The sequence below is a fragment of the Zalophus californianus genome, chromosome 8 (genome assembly GCF_009762305.2).
Source record: "Zalophus californianus isolate mZalCal1 chromosome 8, mZalCal1.pri.v2, whole genome shotgun sequence".
In the NCBI taxonomy this organism is placed as follows: domain Eukaryota; kingdom Metazoa; phylum Chordata; class Mammalia; order Carnivora; family Otariidae; genus Zalophus; species Zalophus californianus.
The window spans coordinates 110,548,553-110,561,631 of NC_045602.1; the positions used below are offsets into that span (position 1 = coordinate 110,548,553).

A 13,079-nucleotide genomic window follows, 5' to 3' on the forward strand; every position below is an offset into this window, starting at 1 on the left:
GTTGGGCGGGGCCCGGGAGATGCAGGGCCTCGGGGTGGAGGCGCCGGTTCCGCCTGGAAGCCGTCGTCATGGTGTCCCCCGTGGTGTACCTGGTGGCGGCGGCTCTGCTTGTCGGCCTTATCGTTTTCCTTACTCGCAGCCGGGGCCGGACGACAGCAGGTAGGAGATCCCGCCGCTCCAGGGCCGGTGGGGCCGCGTTCTCTGGCCTCCTGAGCCTTGGTAGGCCGTCGCCCGCAGCTCCTGCGCATGCGCCGGCATGCCTGGCTGGGCTGGAGAGCAGCTCGGAGCCGGATTGCGCTCGTCGCGCTTCAGGCCAGCCGCGCGCCTGCGCATACGTGCGCGTCGCGGACCCGGCGGCGAGTCGCAGTGCCGTAACCCTGCTCGGGGACGGGATGGCAGCGCCCCTACACCTTTCTCCCACCCTCAAAGACAGCCTTACTCAATTCCTCTCCTCGCCTCCCGGCACTCTAGACCCAGAGGGGTCGGTCCCCTGGCGGACATGCTCCCATCCGTCATTGGGGCTGTCCCCCTGTGCGCCCCTAGGGGAGGCCGCAGGGGTGTCCCGTTCCTCCCAGGCTGGCTGCAGAGCGGGTGCCAAGAAGGCGGCACCTGAATGTTTTGTGCCTACCTACGAGCTGTAACTCCCTGAAACTCTCTCCTTACCCTTCAAAGAGAGCACCTATGCACCCTCCTCTCTCTTCTGCGCCCCGACCAGGAGCTCATGTTATCTGCCAGGGTACAGAACGGATACGCCTGTCATCCTCCATCCCCCATTTCTTGTCAGTATGTGGGGTTTGTGTATATGTCTGTGCCCCTCTCTGGACCCACAAGCTACTTCAGAGCACCTACATGCTCCAAGGGCAGGGGAGAGAGAGCTGAGGTAAGGCAGATAGCCAAGAAATCTTCCTGGAAAGGAAGCTTCAGACCTCAGGTGTGCTCCCGGTTGGCATGCCTTATAAAACTGTGGCAGGTGGTGTTAGGCAAGAAATAAATGCAGTGCTGCAGTGAGCATGCAGATGTGGTCTAGAGAAGTCACGATGAGCTTCTCAGAGGTGCTCCTCCTGCAGGGTGCTAGTCTTCTGACAGAGCAGCTGGAAAGGTATCGACAAAGACAGGAGGAAACAGGTTATCTTGCTGCAGAAGACCAAGGTGTGGGTCTGGGTTATAAAGGCCTTTATGATCTGACAAATTGGGGCTTTGTGCATCAGGCAGCCAGAGCCTGGAGGAAGTTGAGTGGAGGGTGAGGCTTCCAGGTTGCTGCTCCCCTGCCATCAGGTGGGTTGGGCTACTAGACAGTTGTGTGATTCCTCTCTTCCCTACAGCTGGCCAAGAACCATTGCACAATGAGGAGCACCCGGTAGTAACAGGCTCAGTGGCCCAGCCTCGGCCCCTGGAACCTGAGGAGCAGAGAGTCGGGGGCAGGCCCCGGCGCCGGAGAGACCTGGGCAGTCGCCTGCAGGCCCAGCGTCGAGCCCAGCGTGTCGCCTGGGCAGAAGTGGATGAGAATGAGGAGGAGGCCATCATTCCAGGTGAGAAGGGCCCAGCCTGGAGGAGAAAGGGGCTGGTTTAGGGCATGAAGGGTAGAAGAGTGGAGTGTGGAGCTAGAGTGTAGGAGACCTGTCTGGGAGCCAGAGGATAGGGTTGGGGGAGGGGAGACTTGGAACCCATCCGTTGGTCCCGGTTCTGGACCCTGACCCCTATTCCATTGGGCCAGCCCCCTCTTCCTTCATTTTGGCCTTCAGTGTCTAAGCAAGAGGGCAGGCGTCTTCAGATTGACCTAGAGAGTTCCTCAGCCCACTTTTTATATCCCTGCACCTTACTGGTATGGGCACAGTCATTTTCTGAGAGCTTCACCCTAGGGCCAGAGTACCTAGCCAAGAGCTTCTGCAGTTCCTGAGGTGAGGTCACCTGTAACCCTAGAAGGGTTTGGGGATGGAGACATTTTGTTGACAGAGCTTCCATATCCCTGGGAGACCAACAGAGCCCCTGGGATTGTGGGAAAAAAATATCTCTTCTCCAGTGCTCAAACCTGGCTTGAGCCGGAGGAAGGAGCATTTGAGGCCTTTGCCCTGTACTTTTGGGAATTAGCCCCTTTGGCTCAAAAAAGAGGCACTCTGTGGTGCCATTCCTCTTGTCTCAGACTTGGGGTCAGACGTCTCTGCTGCTTGGGCATTAACGGGTTTTTTTGTCTTACTTTATTTTTTTGAATCTTATTTATTTGAGAGAGAGCACGCACACGTGCAAGGCATGCATCGGAGCACAAGCAGGGGGAGGAGCAGAGGGGGAGGGGAAAAAGTGTGTGTGGGAGAATCTCAAGCAGTGCCGTGCTGAGCCCAGAGCCAGATGCGGGGCTTGACGAGATCATGACCTGAGCCAAACTCAAGAGTTGGACACTTAACTAACTGAGCCACCCAGGTGCCCCAACAGGTCTTTAACTTTTAGCTGGCCCTAACTTTAGGTAGTCTTGGGGTTGGAGCTGTCTTTTTGGCCAGGGGCTGAGCCTAGAACCCTCAGCAGTTCCTGACCACAGTGAGGACAATTTCAGATACGAGGCAAGGATACATTTCCCCATGAGGCCGTCCTTCCCTGGAGGTTTGGCTCAGAGACAAACCAGAGAAGTCTGCAAGCCCAAACATCCCTGCCTGTGATTTTCAGATGCTCAGATATTGGAACCTGACACCTCCCTTTTTGTGGCGATGCAGCATCTAAAATTACTATCTGTTCCCTTGCCCCATGATTCCCTCACCTTTCCCTTCCCTTACCCTCTACCCTCAACATGCCCCCCCCCACACACACTCTTACGTAAACAGACTCAGAGTGTTAATTTCTGCGTTCATGGTAGATGTCTGTGGAGGGCAGAGCTGGGCTACTGACATTTGCAGGTGAGAGGAACGGGATCCGCCGCCATGTGGAGAGGGACAAGGGGTAGGATGGATCCATCATCATCAGCCCTCTCTAGGACCTGACGTGTCTTTCTTTGGCCATACTCAGCCCGGGAGGAAGAAGGTATCGAGAAGCCGGTGGAAAGTCACCTGTCAGGGAAAATTGGAGCCAAGAAACTACGGAAGCTAGAGGAGAAACAGGCGCGAAAAGCCCAGCGTGAGGCAAGCAGGAGGGTTGGGGTGTGAAAGGGTCCTGCCTTCCTCATCCCCTGTCAGGCCCTCCCCTTGGGCTCTTTTCATGCTGCTTGCCTGACTGTCTCTTACAGCCTTGGTTCATGGTCTGACCCAAGCTTGGCCCCCTGGCCTGTTTGTGAGATGGGCAAGCTCTGGTGGGGGGTAGGGATGTGCTCCCTATGAAGGCCTCTCTCCAGGCAGAGGAGGCTGAGCGTGAGGAGCGGAAACGCCTCGAGTCCCAGCGGGAGGCAGAGTGGAAGAAAGAGGAGGAGCGGCTTCGCCTGGAGGAGGAACAAAAGGTGAGAGAGCCCCCCCTCCCCATCCTGACCTCTGACCCATGAGTGGGCAGCCTTGCTTCTCATGCAGCTCCTTACACCTCTGACCTAGAAGATGGGCCTTGGACTGGGTTCAGGAGCAGGCCCTGGTTTATTTGGTCCCTGGACTCTAAACACAACCTGTGTAAAACCGCTGCTGAAAAGCAGAGCTAGAGACAGGCATTTTTGTGCATGTGATTTATTGAACATGCCTGAAGCATGTAAAGAAAATTGAGATGGTTGGAGTGGCTGAAACAAGATAAGCAAGAAGGAGAGAAATCAGAGAGGGAGTAGAGTCTGGATCCTAAAGGCCTTGAAGTTGTTAAAGGTCGTTGTAAGGACTGATGGGTCCTGCCTGAGCCAGGTCCTGTTTAGGGCCTGACCTGAAGGAAATAGATGCTCAGAGAATGGGAACCACTGCGGTAGAGGTGGCTAATGAGCATTTGTTTGCCAGATGCTTCCTTCTTTCTGAGAACCGGTGCCCAAGAAAGGGAGCATCACAAAGGTGTGATGAGCATAAAGAGTGAGAGCCAGGGCTGCCCCAGCTAGGAAGAGCTCGCTGGTGCCTTTGGCCTCTCACTGGCCCTGCTGTCCAGGGACCCTGGATGGCAGGGAGCCTGGCTTTGGGTGCTGTAGCAAATGGGCCAGAACACAGCAGAGAAGGATCAGGGGAGATTTTACCTTTATTGTTTTTTTACCTTTCCGAAGGTGATCCTGCCTGATGGATCTTAAATGTTCTGGGGTTCTCCTCCTCTGCACACAGTTTCCCCTGGGTTAGCACCTTATCTACCGTGGTGTATTTCCCACGACCGATATCGATACATTGTCTTAACTAAACCCCACACATTATTCGGATTTCATTAATTTTCCCCCACTGTCCTTTTCCAGGGTCACTTCCAAGATGACACATTACACTTAGTTACCATGCCTCCTTAGGCTCCTCTAGGTTGTGACATTTTCTCAGATTTTCCTTGCTTTTAATGATCTTGATAGTTTTGAGAAGTATTGGGCAAATATTTTATAGAATATTCCTCAGTTTGCACGACTGATTTTTTTTTTTTCTCGTGGTTAGACTGGGGTTATGGATTTTTGGGAAGAAGATCACAGATGAAGTGCCATTCTTTTTTTTAAGATTTTATTTATTTATTTGAGAGAGAGAGAGAGTACATGAGACGGGGGAAGGTCAGAGGGAGAAGCAGACTCCCTGCTGAGCAGGGAGCCCGATGCAGGACTCGATCCTGGGACTCCAGGATCATGATCTGAGCCGAAGGCAGTCGCTTAACCAACTGAGCCACCCAGGCGCCCCTGAAGTGCCATTCTTGACGTAGCATATGAAGGATACGTGTTGTCAACTTGACTTGTCATAACTGATATTAACTTGGATCGCTTGGCTCAGGTTTTATTTGCCAGATTTGTCTGCTGTAATGTTACTTCCTCCTTCCTGTAGTTCTTTGGAAATAAGTCACTATGTGCAGCCCGCACTTAAGGAGTGGGGAGTTATTCTCCACCTCCTCAAGAGCAGAGTATGCAAAGTATCAGGAATTTTTCTGTACGGAAGATTTACCTTTCTTCCCTGTGTATATATTTAACTGTTTGTTTATACCAACGTGGACTCGTGGATATTAGTTTTGTGCACTGCGTTATGATCTGATATTATCTTATTTATCTTGTTATGTAGGTCATCAGGAGCTCTTGCAGTTGGCCCCCATGTACCTTTGACGTAACCTCATTGTTTTGTTTTCTGAGTACTCTCTTACTTTTTGGCATTGCAAGATGCTCCAGGCTTATTTTGTATATTCCCTGTCCCAGCTTTAGCTACGTGTTTTAAAAAATCTTTTTGACAGCTGTGGAAAATAGGATGACGTGGAGGGAAGCTATGGCACTAGCTGGTGGTGGTGATGGAGTGACATGGATGGACTGAGAAGTTTTCCGGAAGTTGAAGGCAGAAGTGGTAGATAGGACTTTATTTCTGACCAGCGGGCCATATGGCTGTATGACTCACTGAGCCAGGGACCCAGGAGGAAGACCGGACGTGTGGAGAGTAGATCACAGGGTCTCTCTGGGACGTACTCAACTCGAGGTGCCTGTAAGATGGCCCAGTGGGTGTGTCACGTGGGAGGAGAGATTTGGGGCAGGGGTACAACTGTGGCAGTCACTGGCAGGGAGGTGGTGGTTGATGCTGTGGGCATGGCGAGGTGGCCTGAGGAAGGGGAGAATGGAGGAGGGACAGAGCTGAGCAATGGAGGAAGTGAGGAGAATGGCCCAAGGAGCAAGAGGAAACCCAAGAAAGGGTGGGATCTGCCAGCCCAGCAAGGGAAGAGGAAATGGTCGGTTCTCCCCAGCACCACTGAGAGGACAGGGTTATGAGGCTGATGGCTGTCCCTTGGATTTGGTGGGATGGATGGTGGCTGAGACCGTAGCACTTGTTTCGGTGGGGTTGAGTATCAGAAGCCAAGACTGGAGTGGGTGGGAGGGGTGAATGGATGATGAGGAAGTGGAGCCTGGGTGTTTGTCCACAGAGTTTGGACATGACAGGAAAGGGGGGTGGTCATTGGCAGGATTTTAGAGGAGAGGGGGCTGAGCAGCACACGTCTGGGAGGTCATGGAACTGATGAGAAGAGGGGCCTCTGCCTGTAGCTCATCTTGGGGTTGAGTGAGCAGTGTCTTGAAGGAACTCTGTCCCTGAGAAAGGGCCGGACTGTATGCCCTGGTGCCCTGTGGGGGCAGCAGAGCCCAGAACAGGGATGGGGTGGGCATCCGCCCCCAATGTACCTGACTCTTGTCCACAGGAGGAGGAAGAGAGGAAAGCCCGGGAGGAGCAGGCCCAGCGGGAGCACGAGGAGTACCTGAAACTGAAGGAAGCCTTCGTGGTGGAGGAGGAAGGTGTGGGCGAGACCATGACTGAGGAACAGGTGGGCCCGCTTCCCCTGGAGAGCTCATCTCTGCCCGCCAAGCCCTCCACCCCATCCCAAACACCCCATCATTCCCTGCCTGCCGCCCTTGTCAGGCATTGAGAGGTGCGTGGGCATCAGGCCCAGCAGGCTCTAGTGGCCAGAGGCCTTGTCCCCAGGAGAGGAGGCGGTGCCTCCGCACCCCTCACTGTGGGAAGCTCTGCTCACGCAGATGGCAGGCAGGTGGGTAGGCATAGAGCCCTGTAACCCCTGCAAGGGGGACACTTACCCCAATTTCTCTGCTCCTCTAGTCCCACAGCTTCCTGACTGAGTTCATCAACTACATTAAGGTAAGAAGCCACAGGACAGAGCCTGGGCGTCAGCTTCCTGCGTCACGCGTGTGTGTGGTGTGTGCGCATGTGTGCGTGTGTGTCATGTGCACTCTCTGGGCGTGGAGGGAGTGGATCTCATGCCGGAGTGGGCAGGGGACCTGGGAGTCTGAGCTGCCTGGTCCTGGCCATAAGAGCCCCTTCTTTGACAGTGGAGAGGGACCTGGTCTGTGTGGGAGGCCTGAGCCTTCAATCACTTCCTCACATTCAGGGTTTGACAGTCTCCCTGCTCCTCAGACCCCATGCTCAGTGAGTCACTGTGTTTTCAAGTTTCTTCACATGTGTTTTCTGTCAGTTCTGTCACACTGAGGCTCTGCTGAGTTGAAACAAGCATCCCCTGCCACGTGTTCTTGATCAGGAACTTGGGTCTTCAGGGAAACAGGATGATGTTTCCTTTGGAATCTAGGGCGGGGCAACACGTGTGGCCCCCTCTGTCTGTAGCCGTGCTGGGTACTGCTCCAGGTTGCATAAGCACGTCCTGCTCTGCTTTGCTGCTAAGCAACTTCTCTCCCACGAAAGATGCGACGAGGGGAGAGGTTTTCAAGTGCAGCTCAGAGGTGCAGAGGCGGCTGAGGGAAGGAGTGCAGAGGGAGTGGGGGCGGTGGGGGGGGTGCTATTAGGGGGTGCCAAGGAGCCAGGCCTTGCATAATCCTCCCCCCAGCCCTTCCAAAGGGAGCAGGGTTCAAACTCCCAGTGGTAAGGGGCTGGGCTCATAGCCTGGGGGCCTGGTATTCCTATGGGGGAGAGAGCTCATTTCCCTCTGATGGAACCCTTTTCCACCCTGACACACTCGGGGGCTGACAGAACATCTCCCACACTTTTCCTGCTGCTGTTTGGAACTCGCCATCCCCACCTACCCAGCGGGCAGCGGCAGGTCTTGAGTCTGCCCTCCAGAAAGCCCTCGTCCACAGTTTCGGCTCCCCCTCTCCTCTGCAGAGACTTGAGTAGAGGTCCTAGGGGACAAGTCCAGGCCTTGCTTTCAGAGGCTCTCTGGAGAGGCCATTTTCTGGGCTTCTCCAGACTCTTCCGGACTATAGAAGTTTTTCCAGCCTGTGTAGGCTGATCCTCCTAGAGCTGTTGTCTTCAGGGAGAAGGAGGATTTCCAGAATTCAGCCCACCTGCCTTCTTCCAGGCTCCAGAGGAATGGGCCCTTTAATCCTAGGATTTCAGAACTGGAGGCATGTTTTTGTGCCGGGCATAGTTTATGTGCAGCGTAGGCCTAACCTGCTCTTCTCGATCCTCTCTCCCTTCTGAGCAGGCCTGAGTGGGTTGGTTGGTTTTCGTAAACGCACTTCTGGCCCTAGCACCCCCTCAGGCCAGGTCTTCAGGGACAGCTGGGGCGACTCTGTGGTCCCATTCTGAGCTGTCACTGAGAACCCAGTGTCTGCTCCCTGCTTTGTAGGTAGAGGCCGGCTGGCCAGGTCACCTTGTGCTTGCCACCCCCTGGCCCGACCGCCGCTCACTTGCCTCCCTGCTGGCACATTCATTTTGGCATTTTGAACAGTCACATGCCATTTGCAGCTGAGGAGGCATCACCGTGTCACTCCTCCCGCAGCTCATTTGCTATGGAAGATTCCTGGAAACGCAAATGACCGCCCTCTCTCAAGTCACGTGCTGTCTGTCTGTGGGGGAGGCAGGGCAGATGCCTGCGTAGGACCCAGCGGTGGACCCTCGGCCGCACCCCCAGCCCCCACCAGGAACTAAAGTTTCTACCAAGGGGGTGAGGGAAGCACATGGAACATGGCCGTGTGTGGAAGGCCCTGAGCAGATTGAGTGACAGTGATTTTAAGGGTGGACACGGTGCCTCAGGAGCGTGAAGAGGATGGTGAGCAGCGTGGCGTGTCGGGGTAGGGAGCTCTAGGCCAAGGCGGCAGTGAGCAGAGGTGAGGCAGGAACGAGCTGTACCTCTCCTACCAGGACCCTGGCTCATCGGGGCTTCTCATCTGCTCTCTCCTTGTCCACATTCTCGCCTCTCTTCTCACCGGCTCTGAGCTCAAGGGCAGGAGCGGTGTCTTGTTCACCACTGCGCGCCCCACATTTCTCAGCTCCTCGTCCCGGCAGGTCCTCAGCAAACACGGGTCCTAGTGACGGTGGTTTAATAAGCTTTTGGCACTTGTCAGCCCCTCCCTTCATCTCTGTGGTGCGTCTCCTTCCAGCCTGTTCACCGTGTTAGAATGCTTCGGCCGGGTGCAGAAGAGAAGGTAGCAGCTGTGCTCGACTCTCCATGGGTGCCTGTGTCCCAGGGTATTCCCCAGGCCAGGACGGGACTCTTGGGGCAGGTAGTGGTTTGGGCAGATCCCTCCCAGTAAGCAGGGGCATGAGAGAGTCGATGAGTGAGTGTGTGTGTGTGTGTGTGTGTGTGTGTGTGTGTCTCTGTGTGTGTCTGTACACGTTCACATATAGGCAGCTGGGAGAGCGTGAGTAGTGTGTGAGGGAAACAAGGCTCTCCCTTGGGAGCATGGAACCTGCTTAGCCAGCCACCCAGAGCAGAACAGGTGGGTGTACCAACCTCAGAGGGCTCTTGTGCTGAGAGGCTTTCTCCTCTCCCCCTCTTTGCAGCAGTCCAAGGTTGTGCTCTTGGAAGACCTGGCTTCCCAGGTGGGCCTGAGGACTCAGGTAAGCCCTTGAAGGTGGCCTGCTCTGTGGAATATGGCCATGGGGTCTATATGGCTGTCAGAGGGGGACTGCCTTAAAGATGGGAGTCTTAAGGCCCTCAAGCAAGAGTAGACTGTAGGAATTTTTTGGCACCCCAGGAATCTTGTTTTTTGGCTAGACAGAAGAAAAAGAAAAAAGCCCAAACCCCATCACTCCAGCGGCCCCTGTAAGCGAGGCGGCCCAAACCCAGTTACCTTGACAACTCTCTTGCAAACAGGCTGCGTCAGCCTTCACAGCCAAATGTCCCCACCACTCCCCTCCTGCCTTGAAGAAAGCCTCTCTTGGGGGTCTTACAGGGCCCCGGGACCACGGCCCTGTCTCTCCTGAGCCCCTCCAGAGGAGAAACAAAGAGTCACATTGGGGATGGCCATGAGAAGGAGAGGAGGAGATTTGACTGTGGGGGGAGGGAGAGTGCAGCTGTCTTTTGGGACGGAAGTGCCCATCTCTGCTCTGAGACCTCTTCTCCTCATAGGATACCATAAACCGCATCCAGGACCTGCTGGCTGAAGGAACTCTGACAGGTGAGGGGGTGAGAGTCAGTCACCATAGGCCCTGGCCTTGGGGTGTGTCTAGCCACAGAGGGCCTGCAGGGATTTGTTGCAGAAGCAGGATGACTCCCCCGCTCAGCCCTGGGTGGGGAAGTGATGTGCAGGAGGGGCGCTGAGCAGAGGGAGATGCCCAGGCCTGGGAGTTGCTCAGGGTGACAGGGACAGGCCAGGGGAGTCCAGTCAGGTAGGCAGGCCTGGAAGGCTCTGAGCCAGTTGAGAAGGGGTGGGGGGGGTCATTTTCAGGCAGTGTCGGGGAGGGGGCCCTAGAGGGCTCAGCCCCACAATCCTGTCCCCACAGGTGTGATTGACGACCGGGGCAAGTTCATCTACATAACCCCCGAGGAACTGGCTGCCGTGGCTAACTTCATCCGACAGCGGGGCCGGGTGTCCATCACTGAGCTTGCCCAGGCCAGCAACTCCCTCATCGCCTGGGGCCAGGAGCCCCCTGTCCAGTCCCCAGCCTGACCTAGCTCTTGCCTTTTGGACTGGGAGCTAGCACAGCCTACCTGGCTGTACAACTTGAACCTTCCCCTCCACCCTCGGGAGAGATGGAATGTGGCCAGGCAGTTATAGATTAAAGGCCTGTGAGCACTGCTGAGCTTGGTGTGGCTTGGTGTGACAGAAGGCCTGGCCTGGGATCGCAGGTGAGCAAGTGAAGTCTAGTCCTCAGAACAAATCTTGGGGGTGAATGGGAGGAGACTGTGGAGGCAGATGAAAGTTCCATTCTTACCATGCATTCATTTGTTGAAACAGAATATTGAGCATTTATTGTGTTCCTTTGTACCCTACAAAGATGAGGATTTCTTTCCCTCCCCCGCTTCCCAGAGCAAAAGTGAGCAACATCTCTCCTAACTGGGGAGGAAGGTCTCACTATTGGTTATATGGATGGTTTCAGGAGTCCTACAGAGGGCTGAGAGCCCTTAAGGAGAAGAGGGAAGTGCCAAGGATAGAGTCCTAAGGAACGTCAGCCTTTGAGAGGGAGGGAAGGGAGGGACAGAGGCTAGGCAGGTAGAAGGAAGCAAGGAACCTGCTTGAGCTGGATAGAGTGGTGCAGTGGAGAGATGCCCTTCCTACAGTCTATCCCATGAATTTAGCTCTCTATCCTGGACAGAAAGTTTAAACGGTGTGGGTGATTCCACCCACTGGTGGATGTAAGGACCATATGCTCAGGAGTGGGTGTGATGGGAGATGTCTCTCTCCCATAGGGTCAGTCACTCCGGTTCCCGTGGGCTGTTCGGGGCGTGAGCATCCTGCTGTGCTGAGGGTGAGGCATGGGTTTAAATGTGTATTTTTTAGGCAAGGTTGCCCCTAAACATAGACCACCTACTTCCTCTGCCTGGTAGAGGAGGCAGCTTTCTGTTCGCACCCTGGAGGAAATGGTCTATGGAGATGGTGATGGAGACAGGACATCAGGCCGTAGGGTAGAGCCTTCCTGAGTGTCATCAAGGATGATTTTGACTCACTTGGTGCCATAAATATTAACTGTAGTGCTTAAATTCTAAGTGAGGCGTGACTACTGCTTCTGTCAGCTACAGGCACTCGGAGTCACCTGGAGCTAGGAAGGGCCACGTGCATTGTTTGGAACGCCATCTGGGAGCCCACAGTCCAGTAGGAGAGGGAAGAAACAGAGAAAGGTACTGGCAGTATGAGAAAGAAACAAAATTATAAAGGGAAAAGAAAGCTTACAGTCTGAGTGATGCTTCTGAGCTCTGGTTGCTCATTAGAAGCCCCTGGGGAGTTGTCAGCAGTGTCATGCCAGGCTGCATCCTGAACCAGTGGAATCAGAATCTCTGGGGGTGGGACCCAGGCGGCATCAGTGGGAGATTCCAGCGGGCGCCTAGGTTGAGAAGGTGGTGGGGGTGGGGTGGAGAGACAGGCCATCAAGTTACAAGTAATTAAAATCTCCTCTGGAAAGGGCTTCTCCCAGAGCAAGACAGCAGCTCCAGGTCTCCTCCACCCTTTCCCTCCACCCTCAGCCACTGCCATCCAGGCAGCAGGAGGACTAGCAGCTCCAGCTCCTCATTCCACCCTCAGGACATTCCACCCTCCCTCCACAGGCCAGGAGGGAGGAAGAGGCACATCCCTTTCTCACATCCTGGAAGCCTTCTAAAACCCCTTATGTCCCAAGGGCTTAGTGTGGAGGAGAAAACCTATGACCCTTTGTGCATTTTTTAGCGATCAATCCACTAATCTAAGAAATTTATCAAATGAGCAGTTCTTGAAATAGTGATTAACATTTTTCTAAGTGTGTATAAACCGCTTTCACAATAAATGGAAACTTTCAGGTTTAACCACTCATAATTTTTCAAGCATTTAAACAATTATTACTTAAATATTCTCAGCATTTAAAGTCCCCAAATTTAATGTATAGAATTATTTTAAATGCTTTAACATCTCAAACAGTAGACCCGACACATCTAGTAGTAGTAGAACAATGACATTATTGATCTTTGTGTGTAATACTGAAACTGATCATAAACATCTCAGTACCATGGATTTACATTTGCTTATTTACTAGCTCTGGTTTTATTTCTTTTTCTTCCTGAGGGTACAGTTTTCACTTCTCTTGGAGCCCCAGGGTGATTATCTCAGGTTGCTGAGAATGTATATATGAAAGATGAAGAAGCAGAGACCCAAGACTTGACCTTGACTGTGACCCTGAGTCCTTTAGTTGTGTGGCCCCTTTTGTTCACCGACTAAGCCACCCAGGCACCCCACTCCTCTATTTTTATATTGAAAGTTTCTTACAACAAAAAGCTTAAAACTAAACACAAGGCGGGGGGCGGGGGGCGGGTTGTGCCGGGGTGGCTCAGTCAGTTAAGCATCTGCCTTCGGTTCAGGTCATTATCTCATGGTCCTGGGATGGAGCCCCATGTCAGGCTCCCTGCTCGGTGGGGAGCCGCCTTCTTCCTCATGCTGTCTCTTGCTCGCTTGCTCTAGCTCTATCTCAAATAAATAAATAAAATCTTTAAGAATAAATAAACACAAGGGGGCCTGGCTGGCTCAAGTCGATGGAGCATGTGACTCTTGATCTCAGGGTTGTGAGTTCAAGCCCCATGTTAGGTGTAGAGATTACTTAAAAATAATTTTTTTTTCAATTTGAAAGTAGCCCTTTATTAATTGACCAGATTACAGAAGTAATCATGGTAGATACTTTAGTTCGTCC

At 53.7% G+C, this 13,079-nt stretch overlaps 1 protein-coding gene across 1 annotated transcript; it reads left to right on the plus strand.

The window, feature by feature from the left end:
• DDRGK1 (DDRGK domain containing 1) lies at window positions 1-12,214 on the plus strand. Its single transcript, XM_027622198.2, has 9 exons — window positions 1-159; window positions 1,323-1,529; window positions 2,992-3,104; window positions 3,314-3,415; window positions 6,220-6,342; window positions 6,633-6,671; window positions 9,270-9,326; window positions 9,838-9,886; window positions 10,212-12,214. Exons 1-9 carry the CDS (start codon window positions 69-71, stop codon window positions 10,376-10,378), a joined length of 948 nt encoding a protein of 315 aa, XP_027477999.1. The 5' UTR covers window positions 1-68; the 3' UTR covers window positions 10,379-12,214.
• The last annotated feature ends 865 nt before the right edge of the window (window positions 12,215-13,079 follow it).